This window comes from Mastigoproctus giganteus, chromosome 7, assembly GCF_048544385.1.
Source record: "Mastigoproctus giganteus isolate SK-2022 chromosome 7, ASM4854438v1, whole genome shotgun sequence".
NCBI lineage: Eukaryota > Metazoa > Arthropoda > Arachnida > Uropygi > Thelyphonidae > Mastigoproctus > Mastigoproctus giganteus.
In genome coordinates this window covers 14650683-14674860 of record NC_143581.1, presented here as the reverse complement: position 1 = coordinate 14674860, position 24178 = coordinate 14650683, and the positions used below count along the sequence as shown (strand labels likewise).

Below are 24178 nucleotides of genomic sequence, written 5' to 3'. Positions count from 1 at the left end.
GATATTGTTGCGATATCAGAGACATGGTGTCACACAGATATAAGGAATGCAGAACTGGAATTTTGGGAGTACAACGTGCACATGAAGGAAGGGAGGAGGGGTTATGCTATTAGTTAAGAAACACATAAAATCCAAGCAAGTGAAGCCAGTCGACATCGCTGGACAGTGCAGTGTCGAGTCAGTTTGGTGTGACATAAGCACTTGGAGATCAAAATTGAGAGTAGGAGTGTGCTATAGGCCTAATGACTCTGATGAGTATAATAAGAAACTGTACAGGGAAATAGTGGGCCAGTAAATCAGAGAGTCTTATAATGGGGGATTTTAATTTCCCAGATATTGACTGGAATTTGTGGGTTGGTCTGTTTGTTATTTTGTTATTTGATTTTTTGGAGCATTAGCAACTAAGGCCATATTGCTCCGGGGATATGCAGTGGTCATTCCCTTACCTTTCAGCATCCTCCATATTTGGTGGTCACAGGCTCGAACCCCGGTCTAATCAAGAAGCGTGTGCTATGCACTGCTGCTCCTGCCCACCTGGCTACGGAGGTGCCTTGTGGGTTGGTCACTCACACACTAGCAAGGCTTTTGTGGATCTATTGGGTGGTTGTTTTCTGCATCAGCATGTTCGGGAGGCAACTAGAGGGAGTAATACTCTTGATTTGATTATCAGTAGTGATTCTTCATGCATTAAGAATCTGCAGATAGAGGAACCACTAGGTGCTAGTGATCACTGTGTGCTAAGTGGGATTTACTCAAAGAGGTAACTACCATCAGGGGTAAAGGGAAGGGTTATTGCTTTCGTAAAGGCGACTATGATGGTCTGAGACAGTATTTAAATTCTATACAGTGGGACCAACTGATGATGTTACCAACAGCAAATTCAAAATGGGAAGCATTCAAAGAACTTATCTTGGAAGCTACTAGGCTTTACATACCAACTAAAAATATTGTTCAAGGTTTAGGCCTAAATGGATGTCAGATGAACTAATGAGACATATGACAGAGAAGAAAAATGCTTGGGATACATATAAATTAACACGTGACACAGAAGCCTATGATAGATATAAGTTGATCTGTAACCAAGTTACAAAGGAGGTTAGGCAAGCGAAGGCAGATTATGAGAAATCTTTGGCAAAGGATGCAAAGAAAAACAGAAAAGAGTTCTTTTCTTATGTAAACTCTAGATGGAAGGGGATGGATCAGATTGGTCCACTTGATATGCATGGTTCAACTGTTGATGATCCTGCTCAGGTAATTAACAAACTGAATGAATATTTTGCATCGACATTCACACATGAGGAGTTATTTAGCGAGGGGAATGCCAGAGGTATATTCAACTCTGGCAGTAAGCTAGATAATCTTGTAATAACTGAGAGTAAAGTGGAGGAGAAATTGTTGAAGATAAACACAAGAAAGGCACCTGGGGTGGATGGGATCTATCCAGTTATATTAAAGTAGGCAGCAAAGGAAGTAAGCAAACCCTTAGCTATAATTATGAGAGCTTCCTTGGACTCAGGGGAGGTACCCATGGACTGGAGATGTGCAAATGTGACCCCAATTCACAAAGGAGGATCAAAGGCTGACACAAGTAATTATAGTCCTGTGAGTTTAACTTCTGTTCCAGGAAAATTAATGGAGGCACTTGTTAAAGAAGTACTGCAGGATCATCTAGACAAGACTTCAGTTATAGCTCGGACACAGCATGGTTTTGTTAAGGGGAAGGCTTGCCTGACCAATTTGATACAGTGATACTATGATGCAGTCACAAAAGAACTGGATGCAGGGAATAACTTTGATATTATATATTTGGATCTTAGAAAGGCTTTTGATACTGTTGCACATGGAAGACTGCTGCACAAATTGGAGCAGTGTGGTATTGGAGGCAAATTGCTGCTGTGGATAAAGGGGTGTTTGAGGGGGAGAAGACAGAGAGTAGTAATCAATGGACACTGCTCATCGTGGACTAATTTTATTAGTGGAGCCCCTCAGGGTTCAGTGTTGAATCCATTATTGTTTTCTGTATTTATAAATAATATTGATGATGGTATATCAAGCTTAATGTCCAAGTTTGCAGATGATACAAAAGTTGGCAGGTTTGTTAAGGACACTACTGATGCTATGCTGCTGCAACAGTATCTGGAAAGGTTGAGCAGATGGGCTGAGAGGTGGCAAATCAAGTTTAACATTGACAAATGTAAAGTATTACATATGGGAAACAGCGATCCCAGAGCAACGTATCAACTCTGTGGTACTACACTGACAGTGTTAGAGAATGAAAAGGACCTGGTTTAATTGTGCAGGCAGATATGAAGTTTTCTGTACAGTGCAGGTGGCTGCAAGAGTAGCTCATGGTGTCTTATCAATGATATACAGGAATTTTTCTAGCAGGGATAAGGAGGTGATTATTCCCTTGTATAAGGCAATGGTCAAGCCTCACCTTGAGTACTGTATACAGGTCTGGAGGCCTCATTTCAAGAAGGATGTAGAGCTGCTGGAATGAGTACAGAGAAGGGCAACAAGGTTAGTGAATGGAACAAAGGGGTGCTCTTACAAAGAAAGGCTTAAATTTTGCAAATTACAGTGTCTGGAGACTAGGCACCGGCTAGGTGATCTGATAGAGGTGTATAAAGCCTTGAATGGTTTGAGCATGCTCAATGCTGATGGGATTCTGCCTCTTGCTCAGAATAATTACCTGAGAGGGCATAAATTCAAATCGAGGAAAGACAGATGTAGGATAGATATCCGGAAATTTGTCTTTAACCAGCGTTTATTTGGTTGGTGGAACAGACTTGCATCCCTTGTTGTGGAAGTTGATAGCCTAAACAAATTTAAGGCTCAGCTGGACAGGTATTTCGAATGAACGGAGGGGTGAAGTGAAAGGGTTTTTTTTTTTCCTTCTCTGGCTGATGCTGCATAAGCTTGCTTCTTATGCTTCTTGCATCATATGCCTCTACTAATGCTAATGACTTTCAAACACTTGCATGGAGAGTTCTGAAGAAATGCTTTTGCCTTCATGTTTACTCACTGCAACTGTTAGGCGCCTCCGTTGCCAGGTGGGAAGGAGCAGCAGTGTGTAACACACGCGTCTTGATTAGACCGGGGTTCGATCCCGTCACCACCAAATACGGAGGATGCGGAAAGGTCAGGGAATGACCACCGCATATTACTGGAGCAACATGGCCTTAGTTGCTAATGCTCCTAAAAACCAAATAACAAACAAACAAACAAACTACAACTGTTAGCACATCATAGTACATTAGCATTAGCATTAGTAGAGGCATATGATGCAAGAAAGCAAGCTTATTCAGCATCAGCCAAAAAAAAAAAAAAAACCCCTCTCCCATTTCACCCCTCCGTTCGTTCGAAATACCATGCATGACAAAGTGCAACACGAGCAATTCAGGTAATGGTTGCCTGTTACCAGTCAGAAATTTGTTTTAGTAATAGGATAATATTCCATCTTTTAGGATAATTTAACAGACATAATATTCAAATATAGAGAAGCAAAATCCTTTTACCTATATTAAAGATATTTCTTAAAATGAATCTGGTTTGCCATTACTGTTGTAAAGTGAAAGTGTTTTTGGCTGAACTCCAGATTATTGGGTACACCTTGTCTCCGCATTGCAATCATGACCAAATTTGGGATGGATTCAAGCAAAAGAAGTGGGTTTTTCAATAGACTTTCATTTTTGGCTAGTGAAAAGGAGTTAGGTTAGTTTATGCCAGTAATTTGGGATGGATTCAAGCAAAAGAAACCACTTCCTCTGGAAGTGTACCCATAGGCTGGAGTATAACTACTGTTTTTTGGGGGGGGGTGCATAGCGAAGTCATTTTAGCATATTGTTTCTGGCTTCCTAAAGATACATGTTAAGGACATACGTGGAAAGTTAATTGCAACTTTAAAACTGCCTGATTTGCTGCATATATTTATTATGTTACTATTTAATTTTATAAATAGTGCTTAGAAGATGCAAGAGCTATAACTAGGACAAATGGGGAATTTGCCAGATGCGTAAAAACCAATAGCACAAATACAGAAGATTTAAAAATAATATTATATTTTATTTATTTATTGTTATTTCTTAAAGGTATGTGTGACATGTACTTTGCAGTATTTCATTATTTGTTTTTAATTTATAGCAGGAAGTTGAGGATCCAAAATTTTTATTTTACCATCACCACTGGAATATATAGTTATGGTTAAAAGTATTTACAAGATGGGTATCACAAACAGATGAACAACAGCTTCATTGCATAAAGAAATCATATTTGAAATGGTTCTGTCTAACCCAGAAGAATGCTGTCGTTTTCACAGTGAATTCATTATGGATTTTTTATGTCAGTCTGGAGATCACTCATCAACATCAAAGCTTTGCTGGAAAAACACTTATCAGCATTTTGCATGAAATTATCTTGTTGCCTAAATGCACACAAAATCATAGCTTTCACTTTTAAGATGTTTGACGGAAGAAGAAGTAGTGTTTTATTTTGTCCAGACAGAAAACACTGTGAAGGACAGAAATATTCGTGGCACAAGGATATAATCTTTAGTTTTAAACATTTTGTTTGGCACAGCAGAACTAAGATTTTTTTAAATCTGAGATTTGTTTCAGAAAAACATTATTCAAAGTACACAAGTTGAAGAATATTGGAAGTGTAGATTATACAGTTCAGTCTTGTCAACAAACAGATCTTTTTTTTTTCTTTTTTTTTTTTTATCAATCCTCTTACAGTTTTCAAAATTATTATTACAGAAATTAGTGTGAGATATATAAATATATATTTATATTGATTTTTTACAGTAGTTTTTAGACATAAGATTATATAACGTGACTACGGTGGTCTGAGACAGTATTTAAATTCTATACAGTGGGACCAACTGATGATGTTACCAACAGCAAACTCAAAATGGGAAGCATTCAAAGAGTTAATCTTGGAAGCTAGTAGGCTTTTCATACCAACTAAGAAATATTGTTCATGATTTAGGCCTAAATGGATATCAGATGAACTAATGAGACATGTGGCACAGAAAAAGAATGCATGGGATACATATAAATTAACAGGTGACATGGAAGCCTATGATAGATATAAGCTGGTTTATAACCAAGTCACAAAGGGGGTTAGGCAAACAAAGGCAGATGACTAGCAATTGTTTGTAAAGGATGGAAAGAAGAACAGCAAAGGGTTCTTTACTTATGTAAACTCTAGAAGGAAATGGATGAATCACATTGGTCCACTTGATATCGATGGTTCAACTGTTGATCCTGCTCAGATAGCTAACAAACTAAATGAATATTTTCCATCTACATTCACACATGAGGAGTTATTCAGGGAAGGGAATGCCAGAGGTGTATTAAACTCTGGCAGTAAGCTAGATAATCTTGTAATAACTGAGAGTAAAGTGGAGGAGAAATTGTTGAAGATAAATGGATGGAATCTATCCAGTTATATTAAAGGAGGCAGCAAAGGAAGTAAGCAAACCCTTAGCCATAATTATGAGAGCTTCCTTGGACTCAGGGAAGATACCCATGGACTGGAGATGTGCAAATGTGACCCCCAATCCACAAAGGAGGATTAAAGGGAGACATGAGTAATTACAGACCTGTTAGTTTAACTTCTATTCCAGGTAAATTAATGGAAGCACTGGTTAAAGAAGCATTGCAGGATCATCTAGACAAGACTTCAGTTATAGCTCGGACACAGCATGGTTTTGTTAAGGGAAGTCTTGTCTTACCAATTTGATTGAATACTATGATGTGGTTACAAAGGAACTGGATGCAAAGAATAATTTTGATATTATATATTTGGATCTTAGAAAGGCTTTTGATACTGTTGCACATGGAAGACTGCTGCACAAATTGGAGGAGTGTGGCATTGGATCCAAATTGCTGCTATAGATAAAGGGGTGGTTAAGTGGGAGAAGACAGAGAGTGGTAATCAATGGACACTGCTCTTCATGGATTAATGTTATTAGTGGAGTCCCCCAGAGTACAGTGTTGGGTCTATTGTTGTGTTCTGTATTTATTAATGGTATTGATGATGGTATATCAGGCTTAATGTCCAAGTTTGTAGACGATACGAATGTCAGCAGGGTTGTTAATGACAGTAAGCTGCTGCAACAGGATCTAGAAAAGTTGAGAGGTGGCAACTGATGTTTAACATTGACAAATGTAAAGTACTGCATACGGGAAGCAGTAACTCCAGAGTAACGTATCAACTGTGTGGTACTACACTGACAGTGGTAGAGAGTGAAAAGGACCTGGGGGTAATTGTGCAGGCAGACGGTCTGAAAGAGTAGCTCATGGTGTCTTGTCAATGATATATACGAACTTTTCTAGCAGGGATAAGGAGGTGATTATTCTCTTGTATAAGGCAGTGGTCAGGCCACACCTTGTGTACTATATACAGGTCTGGAGGCCTCATTTGAAGGACATAGAGCTGTTGGAACGAGTAGAGAGAAGGGCAACAGGATTAGTAATGGATCAAAGTGTTGTTCTTACGAAGAAAGGCTGAAGTTTTGCAAATTAGTGTCTGGAGACTGTGAGGTGATCTGATTGAGGTTTATAAAGCTTTGAATGATTTGAGCATGCTCAATGCTGATGGGATTCTTCCTCTTGCTCAGAATAATCGCCTGAGAGGGCATAAATTCAAATTGATTCCCGGGACAAACTTCCATCTGTCATAGAAGTTGATAGCTTAAATAGATTCAAGGCAGAACTAGACAAACATTTGGAGTGAGTGGATGGGCGAAATGAGAAGGGTGTGTGTGTGTGTTGTTTTTTTTTGGCTGATGCTATATAAGCTTGCTTTCTTACATCATGTGCCTTTGCTAATGCTAATAAATTAGTGTTTAACTCTTAAAAACCTAGGTGAATTGTAGTTGTTTGTTTGTTATTTGGTTTTTAGGAGCATTAGCAACTAAGGCCATATTGCTCCGGAGATATGCGGTGGTCATTCCCTGACCTTTCCGTATTTGGTGGTCATAGGCTCGAAATCCGGTCTAATTAAGAAGTGTGTGCTACACATTGCTGCTCCTGCCCACCTGGCTACGGTGGCACCCTAGGCAAACTGGTTGCCACTAACACACTAAATTGTTTGTCAGCACCATTAGGCTTAAAATGCATCCATCCATGTTATAAATGCACCTACAACTCAAAAACAGATCCTAAAATGATTAGGATGCTGTCCTAATTAAAGTTGTGTGCATAATGCTTAATTGTGAACTATTGCAAAGCATTAATGCCACATATCAATAGCACCAACTTAAAAATCAAAAACATAATAAGGTTAATTCATTGTAGTAGCAAAAAAATACATAAAATAAATAATAAAGTATAGATATATACACTTTATTATATGTATATATATTATTGTATATATATTAATACAAAAGAAATAAAATCTCTAATATCTAAATGATATGAACAGCTGAAAAGTAAAATTGTCAGGACGAATTAATGCCATCAGATTTGATTTAACATTACATACACCTGCGAAAATATAAGAAATTTGTTTTTTCATTTTTAATATATATAAATATATAGTTGTATGAAATATAAAAGTGTTAGGTGTAGTGGTCATGTACAGGGTGTTTCAAAAATGATGGTCAATAATTTAAAGGTGAAAAGTACAAACTAAAATAAGCAAAAAAGTTCCATTGAACATTAGGCAGCAAATGAACTGTTTTCGAGATAATGCACATTTTCTGTTAATATCTGCCACTGAATATGGGAGCACTAGTTTAGCTAAAAGCTGGGAATCCTTTGCTAAGGGTGGTTTTATTAAACATAAGATAACAAATTTTTAATTTTTGCTTTCAACACAGGATTTTACATATGTTATATGATGTTACAAAGGGTGTTCAAAATGCTGTCCTTGCATCCATATTCAGCTTTGTAGTCTTCTGTGCATTGAGTTGCGAATCCTCTCAGGCATTACTGAGTCATTTCTGATTTGCTGAAAAGCTCCTTCAGCCCGACGCTGCAATTCCTCAACTGTGTTACTGTCAAGTGTACACCAAGCTTTTTACATGACCCCCAGATACAACAATCCATAGGATTTGAGTCTGGTGATCTGGGAGGCCACATTACAGGCACACCTCTATCTCTTCGCCATTGACCATACCTTCTAGTTAGATACCGAGTCACAACTCGAGCAAAATGTGCCAGTGCACCATCATGCATAAACCACATGTTCTGGTGTTGCTGAAGTGAAACATTATCATCATCAAGCAGGTCTGGAAGAACTTTCTGCAGGAACTGAAGGTATAGCTCTCCTCTTAGCCTGTTTGGCAGAAAGTGTTGTTCAATTAGATGGTTTCTTAGTAGTCCTACCCAGATATTCAACGAGAAATGTTGCTGATGTTGTGATTCGTGAATTGCATTAGGATTTTCATCAGACCAAATGTAACAATTATGAAAATTAAAAATACCATCATGAGTAAACCCAGCTTCGTCAGTGAACAAAATATTGTTTAAAAATTGGGGGTTAAGGACACACTGTTGTTGCATCCACTGGCAGAAGTTCACTCTGGGAGGGTAGTCTGTATTGCTGAGACCTTGCTGGATATGGTAGGGGGTACAGTAATTGGTGATGTAAAATTCGCCCCACACTGCTATGACTCAGTACATGCAGAGCAACCCTCCTTGTCGAAATTCCTGGATTTTGTTCTATTCTTTCTAACACCCTTTCCTCAGTATCAGGCGTTATGCTTCTGGGCCTACCTGCTCGTAATGCGAAGTGCCCATGCGAAGCACCCATGTTCTCTAAGACGTTGATGTACCCTGATGAATGTGCACCTGTTGGGCTGCCTTCGGCAGGGAAATGCTTCTTGGTACAAATGTGCAGCCTCGAGTGCACTGCCGTTGGCTTTACCATATATGAAGTGCATGTCCGCATACTCTTTGTTACTTTAACCTCTTTCCATATTGACTATCCTTTAACAAGTACTAATATGCCTGCTATGTCTCAGAGCATTGAGAGAGGGGAAAGGGAGAGAATGAGCATAACCCTAAACAAATAAATCAGTGGTGGATTCCAACTCCATACAGTTCACCTTGTCAGTGGTGGATCCCAACTAGAAATGTGCAATATCTTGAAAACGATTCACTTAAAGACCCATGTTTACTAGACTTTTTTTGCATATTGTAGTCTGTACAGTTCACCTTTAAATTATTGACCATCACTTTTGAAACACCCTGTATATTTGCCTACATAATTATATATACTTCCGGCGCTGAAACCACAGGACGAACAGCACTAAGTTATTCTTATTAATTCTTATTATTCCTTATTGCTTAGGCGCCTCCATAGCCAGGTGGGAAGGAGCAGCAGTGCGTAGCACACGCTTCTTGATTAGACTGGGGTTCGAGCCCGTCACCACCAAATATGGAGGATGCAGAAAGGTCAGGGAATGACCACCGCATATCCCCGAGTAATATGGCCTTAGTTGCTAATGCTCCTAAAAACCAAATAACAAACCTTATTGCTTCTCCTTTATCTTAGTTCCCTTTTTTGTTCACCGTGATAGCGATTTCAGTTCCGTTTGCCTTTGTCCTCCATAACTAGCGTTACTAGTACCGTAACGTTAGCACACTGCCCTTCACCACTACTAACTTATGTAGAAATTATGGTCGTTGGGTACTTTCTGCATATAGCAGTGTCTCAGGTCCATAATCCATTATTATTATTATTTTTTTTTACTATTAATAATATCTTAAACTGTTGCTTCCTATAAAACATATATATATATATATAATATATATATCGTAGTAGTTGAATGTACCTCGAAGGTGAGATATACGTAGGTCAGTGTAGTGTAGACCCATTGTAACTTGTGATACACCATACCCCATCAAAACATAAAGACCTATGCATGCACCAACAGAAACTGGCTATACTAAATACCTATAATTAACATGTTAATAATTTTTATATGTTGCATGTATATATATTATATTTTTTTCCAGTTTCTTTTGGTGCGTGCATAGGTCTTCATGTTTTGGTGGGTTATGGCGTATCACAGGCTACAATGGGTCTACACTATACCAACCTACTTATACCTCACCTTCGAGGTACATTCAACTACTACCATATATATTATTATATATTTACAGACAGATTTAATGTTTAATCTCATTCAGATGGCATTAATCGGTTCTGATATAATCTATTGTTTATATCTAACATTAAATACACTATTGCATTTTCGTATCAGTATGTATATATATATATATATATATATATATATATATAGTGTATATTATACCTGTAATTCATATTTGTTTAATTTCAGCTAAATCTAACAGGAAGTTGACATTTATGTATTTGGCTAATGATGTAATACAGAACAGTAAGAAAAAAGGGCCAGAATTCTCCCGAGAATTCACCACAGTTTTAAGCAAAGCTTTTCATCATGTTCATGTGTAAGTATAATATTCTTTCCATTGTGTGTGTATTAATTTTATTTTTTCATTTATATAGGTATATATTTGGTAACACTTTGTACATTAGCATTAATGTACAATGCAAGAAAGCAAGCTTATGCAGCATCAGCCAAAAAAAAACCCCTCCCACTTCACCCCTCCATTCGTTCCAAATGCCTGTCCAGCTCAGCCTTAAATTTATTTAGGCTATCAACTTCCACAACAAAAGATAGAAGTCTCTTCCAACAATCAACCACCCGCTAGCTAAAGGCAAACTTCCGCACATTCATTCTACAATTGTCTTTCCTCGATTTGAATCTACACTGGTGTTCAAAGAAGTGCATCACCTCTTAAACTTGTAATTGTCATCCGAATAACATAAGTATATGGCAATATTTCTTGCAGATTGTATCAGATAAGATGCTTATTATTGCATCAGAAGTGTGTGCTATATAAGCACACTCTTCAAGATTTGCTATCATTCCTTGCTTGTGTCAGGATGGTGAGTTACGTGCAGTTGACGCCACGAAGAAAGAGTGCTATTTTTGCTTTACGTGAGAAAGGATGTTCTTCCCGTCATATTGCTTATAGTGTCTTGTGATCAGTTGACATTGAGTAGATTTCTTTCCAAACTCAAGAATGCTGGTTTTCCTGATAGGAAAAAAGGAACCAGATGCAAACGAGTCTCTACGCCAAAACAGGACTGCATTTTGAAGTGCTTATGCCTTAAAAACCGTAAAGCTTCTTCTGAGCTGAAAAGAGAATGGGAAGAACATAGAAGAGTGGTAGCAAGTGCAGTAACAGTCAGAAGATGCCTCTTCAAAAATGGACTTGTAGCCCGTTGTCCTAAGAAGCCTCTCCTCACAAAAAATGAAAAAGGCCTGATTAATTTGGTGTAAGGAGCATGTCAAATGGACTACCGAGTAGTGGAAGTCAGTTATTTTCTCAGATGAGAAGAAATTCGACCTGCATGGCTCTGATGGGAAACAAACGATTTGCTGTAGACGTGGTGAAGAATACCATCCAGACTGTATGGTGACAAGTGAAATTCCCTACCAGCCAAATGATATGGGGGTGCATTTTGTATTGCAGACTAGGTCACCTGCGATTTATAAAAGGTTCTGTAAATGCCAATGGATACCTGGCTATATTGGAAGGCAAATTGCTGCCAGCCATTAGAAACCATTTCAACCTGCCAAGTAACTGCATCTTTCAGGACAACTCTGCTCCTTGTCATCGGGAAAAAAGTGTAAGTAGGCACTTCTGTAGTTACTTTAGCTTCACATCTACATTAGAGGTTCAACAGTAATGTGTTTACATTTGTTACAGGTGAAAAAATGGGGGGGGAAGAACGGTCCATTACAGCTGTTAGCTGGCTAGGAAACAGGCTGGACCTGAATCCTATAGAGAACTGTTTGCATCGTGTGGAATCTGCAGTTGCCAGAAAGAAACCAAAGATCCTTTGTGAACTTCACAATTCGTGTTTGGAACCACAAACTATCAGTTGATTATCTTCAGAAATTGATCTTGTCAATGCCTCGACGGTCTGCTGCTGTCATCAGTGCCAGAGGGGGTTCAACTAAATATTAGTTTGCACTGGTGAACTTTTCATTTTATTTTTCATTTAAAATGATAAACTGAAGCAAATAATGATAAACTTCTGATAATATTTCAGCCATAATTGTCGTGTTTACAAAAACTGTTGTATAAAGGTTGCAGATGCTCATTTTGGAATATTTTGAGAGCACCTGTCAAATTTTACCTAGCTTTGCCTTAACTATTAATAAATATCTTTTGTTTATATTTCTATTTGTGGTGCTAGTCATAAAGGTAACATACCATCACGAAAAATGGTTATAAATGTGAAATTCCTAGGTGATGCGCTTTCTTTGAACACCAGTGTATGCCCTCTCAGGTTCTTAATCTGAGCAAGAGGAAGAATCCCATCAGCATTCAGCTTGCTCAACCCATTCAAGGCCTTATACACCTCAATCAGATCACCTTGCAGGTGCGTACTCTCCAGACGCTGCAATTTGCAGAACTTAAGCCTTTCTTAGTAAGAGCACCCTTTTGTTCCCCTCACCAATTTTGTTGCCCTTTGTACATATTCTAGCAACTCTGCATCATTCCTAAAATGTGGCCTCCAGACATGTACACAATATTCTAGATGTGGCCTTGTGCAATGGGATAATCACCTCCCTGTTCCTGCTAGCAAAATTTTTATATATCATTGACAAGACTCCATGACCTGCCCTGGCAGCCTGTCTGCACTGCTCAGCAAACTTCATATTTTACTGCACAATTACCCCCAGGTCTTTTTTGCTTTCCACTTCCCTGAGTGTAGTACCACACAGTTGGTACGTTTCTCTTCGGTTATTGCTACCCATATGCAGTACTTTGCATTTGTCAATGTTAAATTTCAGTTGCCACTTCTCAGCCCATTTGCCCAACTTATCTAGATCCAGTTGGAATAGCATACTGTCTTTACTGTCGTTAACAACCCTGCCAACCTTTTTATCATTGGCAAACTTGGACATTAATCCTGATATACCTTCATCAATATCATTGATGAATACACAAAACAACGAGCCCAGCACCAAACCCTGGGAACTCCACTAATAACATTTGTCCACGAAAAGCAGTGTCCTTTGATTACCACTCTCTGTCATCTCCCACTCAACCAGCCCTTTATCCATTGTGGCAACTTACTCTTAATGCCATACCTCTCCAATTTGTACAGCAGTCTTCCATGGTCAACAGTATCAAAAGCTTTCCTGAAATCCAAGTATATGATATCAAAATTATTTTTGACATTCAGTTCCTTTGAATCCATATCATAGTATCAAATCAAATTGGTCAGACAAGACCTGCCTTTAACAAACCCATGCTCTGTCTTAACTATTACTGCAGTCTTGTCTAGATGATCCTGCAATGCTTCTTTAACCAGTGACTCCATTGTTTTCCACGGAACACAGGTTAAACTAACAGGTCTATAGTTACTTGTGTCACGTTTTGAACTCCCTTTGTAAATTGGTTATACATTTGCACGCCCCATGTGGACCTGCCCTGAGACCAAGGAAGCTCTCATTATTATGGGTAAGGGTTTGCTTACTTCCATTGCTGCCTCCTTTAATATAACTGGATAGATCCCATCCACCCCAGGTGTCTTCCTTATGTTTAACTTCAACAATTTCTCCTCCACTTTGCTCTGAGTTATTACAAAATCACTTAGCTGACTGTACGAGTTCAATTAACTTCTGGCATTCCCCTCATTAAATAACTATTCATGTGTGAATGTTGATACACAATACTCATTCAGTTTATCAGCAACCTGAGCGTGATCATCAATAGTTATTCCATCTATGTTAAATGGTCCAATCTGATTCATCCCTTTCCTTCTAGAGTTTACATAAGTAAAGAACTCGTTACTGTTTTTCTTTGCATCCTTTGCCAAAGATTTCTCATAATCTGCCATTGGCTTCTGTGTAAAGCCTAGTAGCTTCTGTGGAAGCTACTAAGCTTTACATGCCAACTAAGAAATATTGTTCAAGTTTTAGGCCTAAATGGATATCAGATGAACTAATGAGACATATGGCACAGAAGAAAAATGCATGGGATACATATAAATTAATGGGTGACATGGAAGCCTATGATAGATATAAGCTGGTCTGTAACCAAGTCACAAAGATTAGTCAGGCAAAGGCAGATCATGAGAAATCCTTGGCAAAGGATGAAAAGAAAAACAGAAAAGAGTTCTTTAACTATGTAAATTCTAGAAGGAAAGGGATGAATCAGATTGATCCACTGGATATTGATGGTTCAACAGTTGAGGATCCTGCTCAGGAGGCTAACAAACTAAACGAATATTTTGCATCTACATTCACACATGAGGAGTTATCCAGGAAGGGGAATGCCAGAGGTGAAGTAAACTCTGGAAGTGAGCTAGATGATTTTGTAATAACTGAGAGGGAAGTGGAGGAGAAATTGTTAAGGATAAACATAAAAGAGGCACCTCGGGGTGGATGGGATCTATCCAGTTAGAGTAAAGGAGGCAGCAAAGGAAGTAAGCAAACCCTTAGCCATAATTATGAGAGCTTCTTTGGACTCGGGGGAGGTACCCATAGACTGGAGATGTGCAAATGAGACCCCAATTCACAAAGGTGGATCAAAGGCTGACAAAAGTGATTATAGACCTGGGAGTTTTAACTTCTGTTCTAGGAAAATTAATGGAGGCACTGGTTACAGAAGCACTGCAGGATCATCTAGACAAGACTTCAGTTATAGCCTGGACACAGCATGGTTTTCTTAAGGGAAAGTTTTGCCTGACCAATTTGATTGGATACTATGATGCAGTCACAAAAGAATTGGATGCAGGGAATAACTTTGACATTATATATTTGGATCTTAGAAAGGCTTTTGATACTGTTGCACATGAAAGACTGCTGCACAAATTGGAGCAGTGTGGCATTGGAGGCAAATTGATGCTATGGATAAAGGGATGGTTGAGGGGGAGAAGACAGAGAGTGGTAATCACTGGATACTGCTCATCGTGGACTAATGTTATTAGTGGAGTGCCTCACGGTTCAGTGTTGGGTCCATTGTTGTTTTCTGTATTTATAAATGATATTGATGATGGTATATCAAGCTTAATGTCCAAGTTTGCAGACAATACAAAGCTTGGCTGGGTTGTTAAGGACACTACTGATGCTATGCTGCTGCAAAAGGTTGAACAGGTGGGCTGAGAGGTGGCAAATGAAGTTTAACATTGACAAATGTGAAGTACTACATATGGGAAACAGTAACCCCAGAGCAACATATCAACTCTGTGGTATTACACTGACAGTGGTAGAGAATGAAAAGGACCTGGGGTTAATTGTGCAGGCAGACATGAAGTTTTCTGAGCAGTGCAGACGGGCTGCAAGAGTAGCTCATGGTGTCTTGTCAATGATATACAGGAATTTTTCTAGCAGGGATAAGGAAGTGATTATTCCCTTATATAAGGCAATGGTCAGGCCACACCTTGAGTACTGTATACAGGTCTGCAGGCCTCATTTCAAGAGGGATGTAGAGCTGCTGGAATGAGTACAGAGAAGGGCAACAATATTAGTGAATGGAACAAATTGGTTCTCTTACGAAGAAAGGCTTAAGTTTTGCAAATTACAGTGTCTGGAGACTAGGCACCAGCGAGGTGATCTGATAGAGGTGTATAAAGCCTTGAAATGGTTTGAGTATGCTCAATGCCGATGGGATTCTTCCTCTTGCTCAGAATTATCACCTGAGAGGGCATAAATTCAAATTGAGGAAAGACAGATGTAGGATAGATGTGCGGAAATTTGCCTTTAGCCAGTGGGTATTTGGTTGGTGGAACAGACTTCCATCCCTTGTTGTGAAGTTGATAGCCTAAATAAATTTAAGGCTCAGCTGGACAGGTATTTCGAACGAACGGAGGGGTGAAATGGGAGTGGTGTTTTTTTTTTTTTTTTGACCGATGCTGCATAAGCTTGCTTTCTTGCATCATATGCCTCTACTAATGGTAATGCCTGATAATTTATATTCATTCCATACATTTTTCTTCTCTGTCACGAGTCTCTAATTCATCTGACATCCATTTAGACCTGAACCTTGAACAGTATTTCTTAGTTGGAATGAAAAGCCTAATAACCTCCATGATTAAGTCCATGGTGGCTTCATTTTAGAATTCCATGTTGGTAACATCATCAGTTGATCCCACTGTATATAATTTAAAACCTGTCTGAGACCCCTGTAGTCACCTTTATGGAAGCAAAAGCCCTTCCCTTTAGCCTTGATGGTAGTTACATCTTTAACTATTTCCCATATTAATACTTTGCGATCCCTGTTACCCAGTGGTTTCTTTATCTGCAAATTCTTAATTCATGAATAATCACTGCTGACAATCAGATCAAGAGTATTACTCCTTCTGGTTGCCTCTCAAACGTGCTGCTGTAGAAAACAGTCATCCAATAAAGGCTTGCTAGTGTTCGAGTGACCAACCCACAAGTTCCAGTCAATATCTGGAAAGTTAAAATTCCTCGTTATAAGACATTCTGATTTACTGGCCCACTGCATTTCTCTGCACAATTGCTCATTATACTCATCAGATTCATTAGGCCTATAACACACACCTACTCTCATTTTTCCTTTCCAAGTGCTTATGTCACCCAAACAGACTCAACATTGCATTGTTCACCAACATCAATTGGATGCACTTCCTTAAATTTTATGTTTCTTAATTAACAGCATAATCCCTCCTGCCTGCCTTCCTGTCCTGTCTTTCCTTTCTGTACATATTGTACTCCCCAAATTCCAATTCTGCACTGCTTATATCTGTGTGACACCACTTCTCTGATATCCCAACAATATCTGCCTTTGATGTCTTGACTAGCACTTCAAGCTCATTAAATTTATTAACTATACTCCTAGCATTGGTGTACATGCAAAGTATACATGCACCTGTTTCTACTCTTATTTACCCTAACACAGCACATGTACTTATTTGTTCTCCTATGGCTCCCAACAGTCCTGGAAATCTGCATTGCCTTGCTTTCCATGCTGCTGCTCATTCTAATAGAAGCAGTGCAAGAATCACTTTTGTCTCTGCCTGCGGCCACTGTTAACCTTTTAGTCTGTGTACTCCCCAAGCTAGTAGTTTTCCAACCCACCTAACACTGCCTTGATAATGTCAGCAAATATTCTTGTACCCTTTTTATTTAAGTGTACCCCATCCCTGTAGAAGCAGTCTCTCCTGTCAACAAGCACAGACTAGGCTGAAAAAAATTCTACCCCTTGAGCCTTGCACAGTCTCTCCAGGGCCAAATTGATCGACAAGGCTCTCATATACTCCCTCCTATCGTGTCTGAGCAGAATTGCAAACACTTTCACATTCAACCCTAACTCACAACATTTTGTTAACATTGACCTGTACTTGTTGAGTAAATCTGTAGATCTCTTACTCTTAATGTCATTAGTTCCAACGTGTATAGCAATATCATCTTTTATGCCCTTAAAAGATATCTGCTCTTCAACGTCATCAATGTTTGCCCATCAATGTTCCACCTGTCCTTCTTACATAGGATATTCCCTGTCTCCCTGACAATAGAGTCACCAACAATAACTAGTTCCTTTGGGACCAGCACATTCTGCTTTGGAGATTGCCTCTGTGTTGCCTGATACACAGGAGTCAGCTCTGCTGTTGAGCTGGGTAGCTTGAGAGCTTGATGTGCCCCTGATATTAATTTCTTCGAGGGCATTTACCTTACACCTCAAGCTCTCATAGACACCCATCAGAATGCTGAATTGGTGCCTAATTCCTTGACACTAAGCATCTAGCCCACACAAAGACATCCTCCTTGGTTAGATCATGTCCTGTTTTAGAAAGTTCAGCAAACATTTCACATTTTGCACATTTTTTGAGACTGTGATGCATTGGAGAATTGCCCCCTTCATTTCTCCCCCAAGTCACAGCATTCTTGCTAGTCTGTGATCATTGCTTCGTAGCTCTAGTCTGGGTCGTGATTTCTGTTTAAATACAGTTTAATTAACAATGGAATTTAATAAGATTTATAAATACTTTTGATTAATTGATAATACTATACTAAGCTAACAGATTCCTAATACGGTGCTTCGTATTACGTTATCTAGTTTTATGTTATACCTTACGCCAGCGATTTAAAAACTGGGAGGCACAAACTAGTGCAAAAGGAGGCACGAAAAGTTTAACAGAAATGTAATTTTCATAATATAACATATATAAATAAAAATATATATACACGAGTTTAATAAACAAAAGCAAACCTTCAAAAAATAGTTTCTGTTCCATCAAATGTATTGCTAGCATCGTACCAAGTTTCTTACAGAATCGCGAAATGTAAAAAAACCACACGCAATAGGAGAAACTCTAGTTTTGCCGAAGAACTAGAAATTGCATAATTATGGTTGTTTTACTTCAAGGGAGGAGGCGTGGGCTCAGAAAGTTTGGGAAACACTGCCTTACGCTATCATTTCGAGATATATACATTGTGCTATTTCTTATTGATTACATCTTAGCAATATCTCTTAATAATTTAGCTGTTTACAAAAATTGTTTCCTTACGTATTCACACTGATTTGTAAGCCTTTGCAGAGGCAGCTGCTATGCTTTATTAGTTTGTTATAGAAGCTCAACTTAATACATAGACTCCATGCCTAGTAATGCAGATAAATTTTGTAATTATTATTATAATTTGAACTGCTTACTCAAAAATATATATTTTTGAGTAAGCAGTTCCCACTTTACAGGTTTTCGCTTTAAGATTTCTTTTTTTCAAGTACAGTAATACCCCGACTTACGCTACCCCGACTTATGCGAACTCGGAGTTACGCGGTTCTTGATTTTTTTCATTTGGCAACGCTGCCGCCCACTATCTTCAAGGTCGTTTTTCGTATGTTATCGATATACGGTGCGACGGCGGAGAATGAGAGCGAAAGATGAACAAAATTCAACTTTGTTGCTTTTATGTTTTTTATATCAGTGAAGGGGAAACACATTTCACCATAATAACGTAAAAACCAACACAATTCCAGCTATCGGTATAATCGCAAATGCAATTAGATCGAGTTTACTACCAGTTAATAACAGATTTCACTAGCAGAAACGCAACTGGATTTTTATTGTTTTATGGTAGTAACCCCTAGAAATGTGAGGTGTTAATAGTGTATCTCTGCCTTTATGGTGTTGTTTATTCAGTTGCTACACGCGTGCAGCTTTGTTTATGCATATCAAGCGTGCCTCCTCGTTTTGTAATTGTGCTTTATTCCCTAAAAATGAGTAAAATACTTAATTAAAAGGTGTGAAAAGGAAGCGTCCTGGTGAAGACACTACAGATTCAGAGAGAAAAAGAAAAGCAATTATCGATAAACAGAGGCAGACTGGGTCAAAAATTCTTACCCGGGAAAATTTATAGTGGCCTCATACTATGGTTTATGGCCAAAATCACACTGGCCCACCGGGGTTTCCCCGGTAAGGCTTATGGCCAGTCCACCTCTGTCGATAAAGAAAAAATATGAAATTGTGAAACGCTTTGAGCGAAATGAAAGACCATGTGATATTGCACGTGCTACAGGCCTAAATGAAGCAACGGCGAAAAGCACATGACAATTGCAAACTTGACAGGTTGAAAATTGAAAAGGGCTCAATTGTAAAGGGCTTAAAAATTTTAGAAAACATAGACTCCAACGAAGAACGCGTTATAGCTACAAAACAAGGAATAAAAAAAATTATTAGCTTGCTACGAAGAAATTCTGCGTGAAAAAAAGAATGCGCTGTATCGTCAGACGAATTTGTTAGATTTTATGAAGCCATCGACATCGAAATAACTTTTTTACGTAAGTCATTTGTTTTTTTTAATACATATTTTGTATTAATATGTATAAAGAACTGCAATTTTATTAATATTTTTCTTCTAAACTAGTGTTTTTGTTAGTCCTTGGTCCCAATTAAGCAAAATTTATATGTATTTATATGCAAAGTTGTACCCCAACTTACGCGAATTCGACTTACGCGATTTTCGTCGGACCCACCTATCGCGTAACTTCGGGGTATTACTGTATCAACGAAATCGAAAATTTGAACGTTATTTGCAAAAAATAGATGCCTCTAAACATTCATAAATATGGCATTTCAAACCACGTGCATAACTACAATACTACTCTATTATTGTGCTACTACTGTGCTTATGTTTGTTTGTTCAGGCAGAGATAAGGAAGTCCAACTCAAAGAATTTTGGAAAAAATTCTATATTTTAGATGCAATCAAAATAATAAAACGAGCCTAGAACAAAATTACAGAGAACATGAAGGGTGTGGAACAAACTGTCCTCAGTTTATTGATAATTTTGAAAGATTTTAAGAACCAGCAGAGATCATACAAAATGAAACAGAAGCAGTCATTAATATTGCTAACCAATTTGCTGCTTGAGGTTTCTACAACTCACATCACTGATCTGCTTCAAGCACACAGTGGAGAGCTCACAAATGAAGACCATCTTGAAATGGCAAAATGTGAAGAAGCTGAGGAAGATTTAATGGCTGAACCTCCTGTTCATTCCTTCACTGTCAATGGGCTTGATGAAGCTTTTCAACACAGAAATTGCAATTGAAATTTTCAAGTCACAAGATTCATATTTCAAGTGCATTAGAAAAGCAGCTATAGATTTTTCAAGTGCGTATGCATGCTATTGTGAAATTTATAAAGAAAAAAGAAGACTGTCTTGGAAACAAACGACTCTTGAAGCATTTCTGAAGAAGTGCTTCCAACAAACCAAATGCCGAGCCAACAATGGGGATGAACCATCAACGAGTGTGCATTTAGTCAATGATGATGAAGAATAAACATTCTTTAACATTTGTATGATATATATAATTTCTTTATTATTATAATTTGCTTGATTTTAAAGGTTATCATTTCTTTGGATAAATAAATCATTGTTTAAACATAAGCTAAAAGGTTTTGTTGACCTTTATTTAACCAATGGGTTGTGGCTGACTGGTGGACTGAGAGGAAATTACAGGTGGACACCAAAAAGTTTTAAGAATGATTAAAATATTTTGAATATGTACTTTAATGATTAAAATATATAACTTAGTTCTTCTGCAGTAACTATATATATGGTTTTATGATTTATAGTTGGTTTTGGTAATAGAAATTTCATGTAGAGGCAAACCATATTGTTAAAAAGGTTGAAGAATGCTGTCTTATATAACATAATCTTCTCTTTTGATATTTTTATAAAAGCATACAGGAGACAAGAAACTTTGATTGTACTTCTGAAATTTCCTATTTTGAGTTTTACTATTGGATAGTTCTGGGCATTACTGAAAAAAATATCACATGCATTTCACCACACAAAACTATTCCAATACCAAAGAAATAAATGTATATCTAAGAATTTTCTGCATACAGTCTGTTACACTGTGTTTATCTAGTAAAAGATTAAATAAATAATCTTACTTAATTTGTTAAAGAAAATAAATTACTATAACAAAATAAAAATAAGATAATGCATTTACAGCTTTTAGGTGCTTTGACTGTGAAATTTACTTCATTTATTATTTTATTTTTTCAATTATTTACTCATATATGTACATTGTGAATGATTTCGTGAGATGTTATGGTAATGATGCTATTTTGCAAACTTTGTTTTCTCTTTGAATTTACTGTGTATAAAAATTGAATGCACTTCCTGTACATTTATGTAAATTTCTGTAATCAGAAGCCTCCTTAAAGACTGTTTGAAATATACACCCTTTGGAATCTCTCATATTTTAAGAATATTTCACAATCGAGTTTTGTCTCTCATGCTTTGGGTGCCTACCTACTCAAATCGATGAAGGGACCACTATCCCAGAGCTGCTTGAGCGATAGCACTTGACTGAGAATAAGTACACTACCCTTCTTTATTTGGGATGTGTTACTTATTCCAAGTGCAAAACCATTGTGAAGGATTCCTCAATATGAGATAATGTAATAATGATACCATTTCGCAAACTTATTTGCTTTCTTTTTTGAAATTACTGTGTATAAAAATTATAGCTTAATGCACTACCCTGTATCATAAAATAATAATAAAATTTGGGAATAACTTTACATGATGATTATCTGTTATATTTTGTATGAAATAAAAACATTTATATTGATAGATAATTTTTAGAGTTAGTTTATTAAGTTCTTATAAATAAAAGGGTAACGTTAATTTAAATTAAGTATATACAAAAATTATGTTAAAGCCTGTATAAACTAAAATTAATCAGTTTAATGAATTTAAATAAATTTAAATAAAGTGATATAACAAACCTAAAAGTGATTTCTCATACCCGAGAGAAGCTCCTCACTCCATATCACAATCCCTACAGCTATGAAACTGTTACTTAATGATGGTAAATTGCTTATGAGGTCGAGTTATGACAAATGGAAATATATTTACATTGTGCAGGAAGTACATGAAATTAATGGTTGAAACCTGAATACACTCTTCCAATGAGAATTACCGTATTTCCCCATGTATAAGACGCACCTTTTTTTCGAAAAATTTGGGGTCTAAAAACTGGGTGCGTCTTATACAGTGGTTGTAGATTTTTTTACTTGCATTTTTCGCGCTTGTTGTCGTTGCGCTCATTGTTTCGCACTTGTTACCAGTATATTAGGTTACGTTTTGCCACGTTCTGCCCAGAAATGGCTCAGAAAAGGTTTTCTTACAGTGCTGAATTCAAGTAATGAGGAGTTGTATGAATTTTATGATGAATAAAACTTGAGTTCAATAACTTTATGTAATACATTTTTTTTCAAATTTCGGGCCCCAAAATTAAGGTGCGTCTTATACATCGGGAAATACGGTAAATGTATGAATGGCAAATTTGTTAAAGTAATAAAGTAAATTATTATAATACAGAGAATGCCAAAGGATGTTGTTAAATGGCATTGTCAATATGCTATTACAGATAGGGTTTTACATTATAGATATAAAATGTTACATAGTTTTTTAATATTGTTGGTTGGTTTCTGGAGCTTTTAAGGAATTATCTATTGCTGTTATGGATTTTTCTCTTACTGTGATTGGCTGAAACCTGGAACAGTTCTGCCATAGTTCGTCTTAATACAGAAGCTAGCTAACCATGGCAACAGATATTTCCTTAGAGGTAACAACCAACAATGTTAAAAAGCTATCTATCAATGTGATATTGTATATACATATATATCTGTAATGGCTTGTTAATGTTGCCATTTTGCACTATGCTCTGCTATTTTATTGCATTTAATTCTCACTGGAAGAGATTGTATCCAGGTTTCTACAGTTCATTTTCTGTATTCTCCTTTGGCCTGACGTAGCCCAGTGGTCAGGAGCGAGAGTGCATAGCACGCGCTCCTTGAGTGGATCGGGTTCAAGCCCGTGACTACTAAATACGATAAATATATGTATTGACGATTTATTGTAAACTCTACTGACTTGGTTGTCGTGCCGGAGTATAAACAGAAAATTTATTTATTAGGCCTGACGTAGCCGAGTGGTCAGGGGCGAGAGTGCATAGCACGCGTTCCTTGAGTGGACCGGGGTTCAAGCCCGTGACTATTAAATACGATAAATATTTGTATTGACGATTTATTGTAAACTCTACTGACTTGGTTGTCGTGCCGGAGTATAAACAGAAAATTTATTTTTATTTATTTTATGTCTGAACCCATAATGCAATATGTCGCCATTTGACTTAGTGCACTCTGGTATAACTTGGCCTTATAAGCAATTTGCCATCATTAGTAGCAATATTGGTGTGTGCACAATGAACTGGTCTCGGGTATGTTTAATTACTTTAGGTTTGTTAGATCACTTGTACTTAAATTTGTTTTATTAAATTCATTAAATTGATTAACTTTATGTTACAGAATCTGTAATGTAATTTTTGTACATTCTTAAATTGGCCCTTGAGGCTGGCATGCTACCTGGGGGTCTAAAACGCTGATGGAACTGATATTCAGGTGACACTCAAATCAAGTGCACCTAATTTTGGCAAAGTCTGACAGACAAATCCTCTGCTTCCGCCTTCAGAATGGCAGGACTATTACTATCCCTGGGTATGACCCTCATGTGCAAGTCCTGAAATACAGCATCTAGTATACTGGAGGTAACCACCCAGGTGCAAGCCAATGTAAGCATGGGTCAGGTTGCCTTTGACAAAGTGGTGGTATTGCACTAAGCAGTAGA

At 37.6% G+C, this 24178-nt stretch overlaps 1 protein-coding gene across 2 annotated transcripts in view; it reads left to right on the top strand.

The window, feature by feature from the left end:
• LOC150082545 (regulation of nuclear pre-mRNA domain-containing protein 1B) overlaps positions 1 to 24178 on the top strand; it is a 139800-nt gene that overhangs the window by 5019 nt on the left and 110603 nt on the right. For both annotated transcript variants that reach the window (XM_090378681.1, XM_090378682.1), the window contains exon 2: positions 10298 to 10427. In XM_090378681.1, the coding sequence (XP_090234807.1) occupies positions 10298 to 10427 (130 nt within the window). The remainder of the gene's footprint in view (positions 1 to 10297; positions 10428 to 24178) is intronic.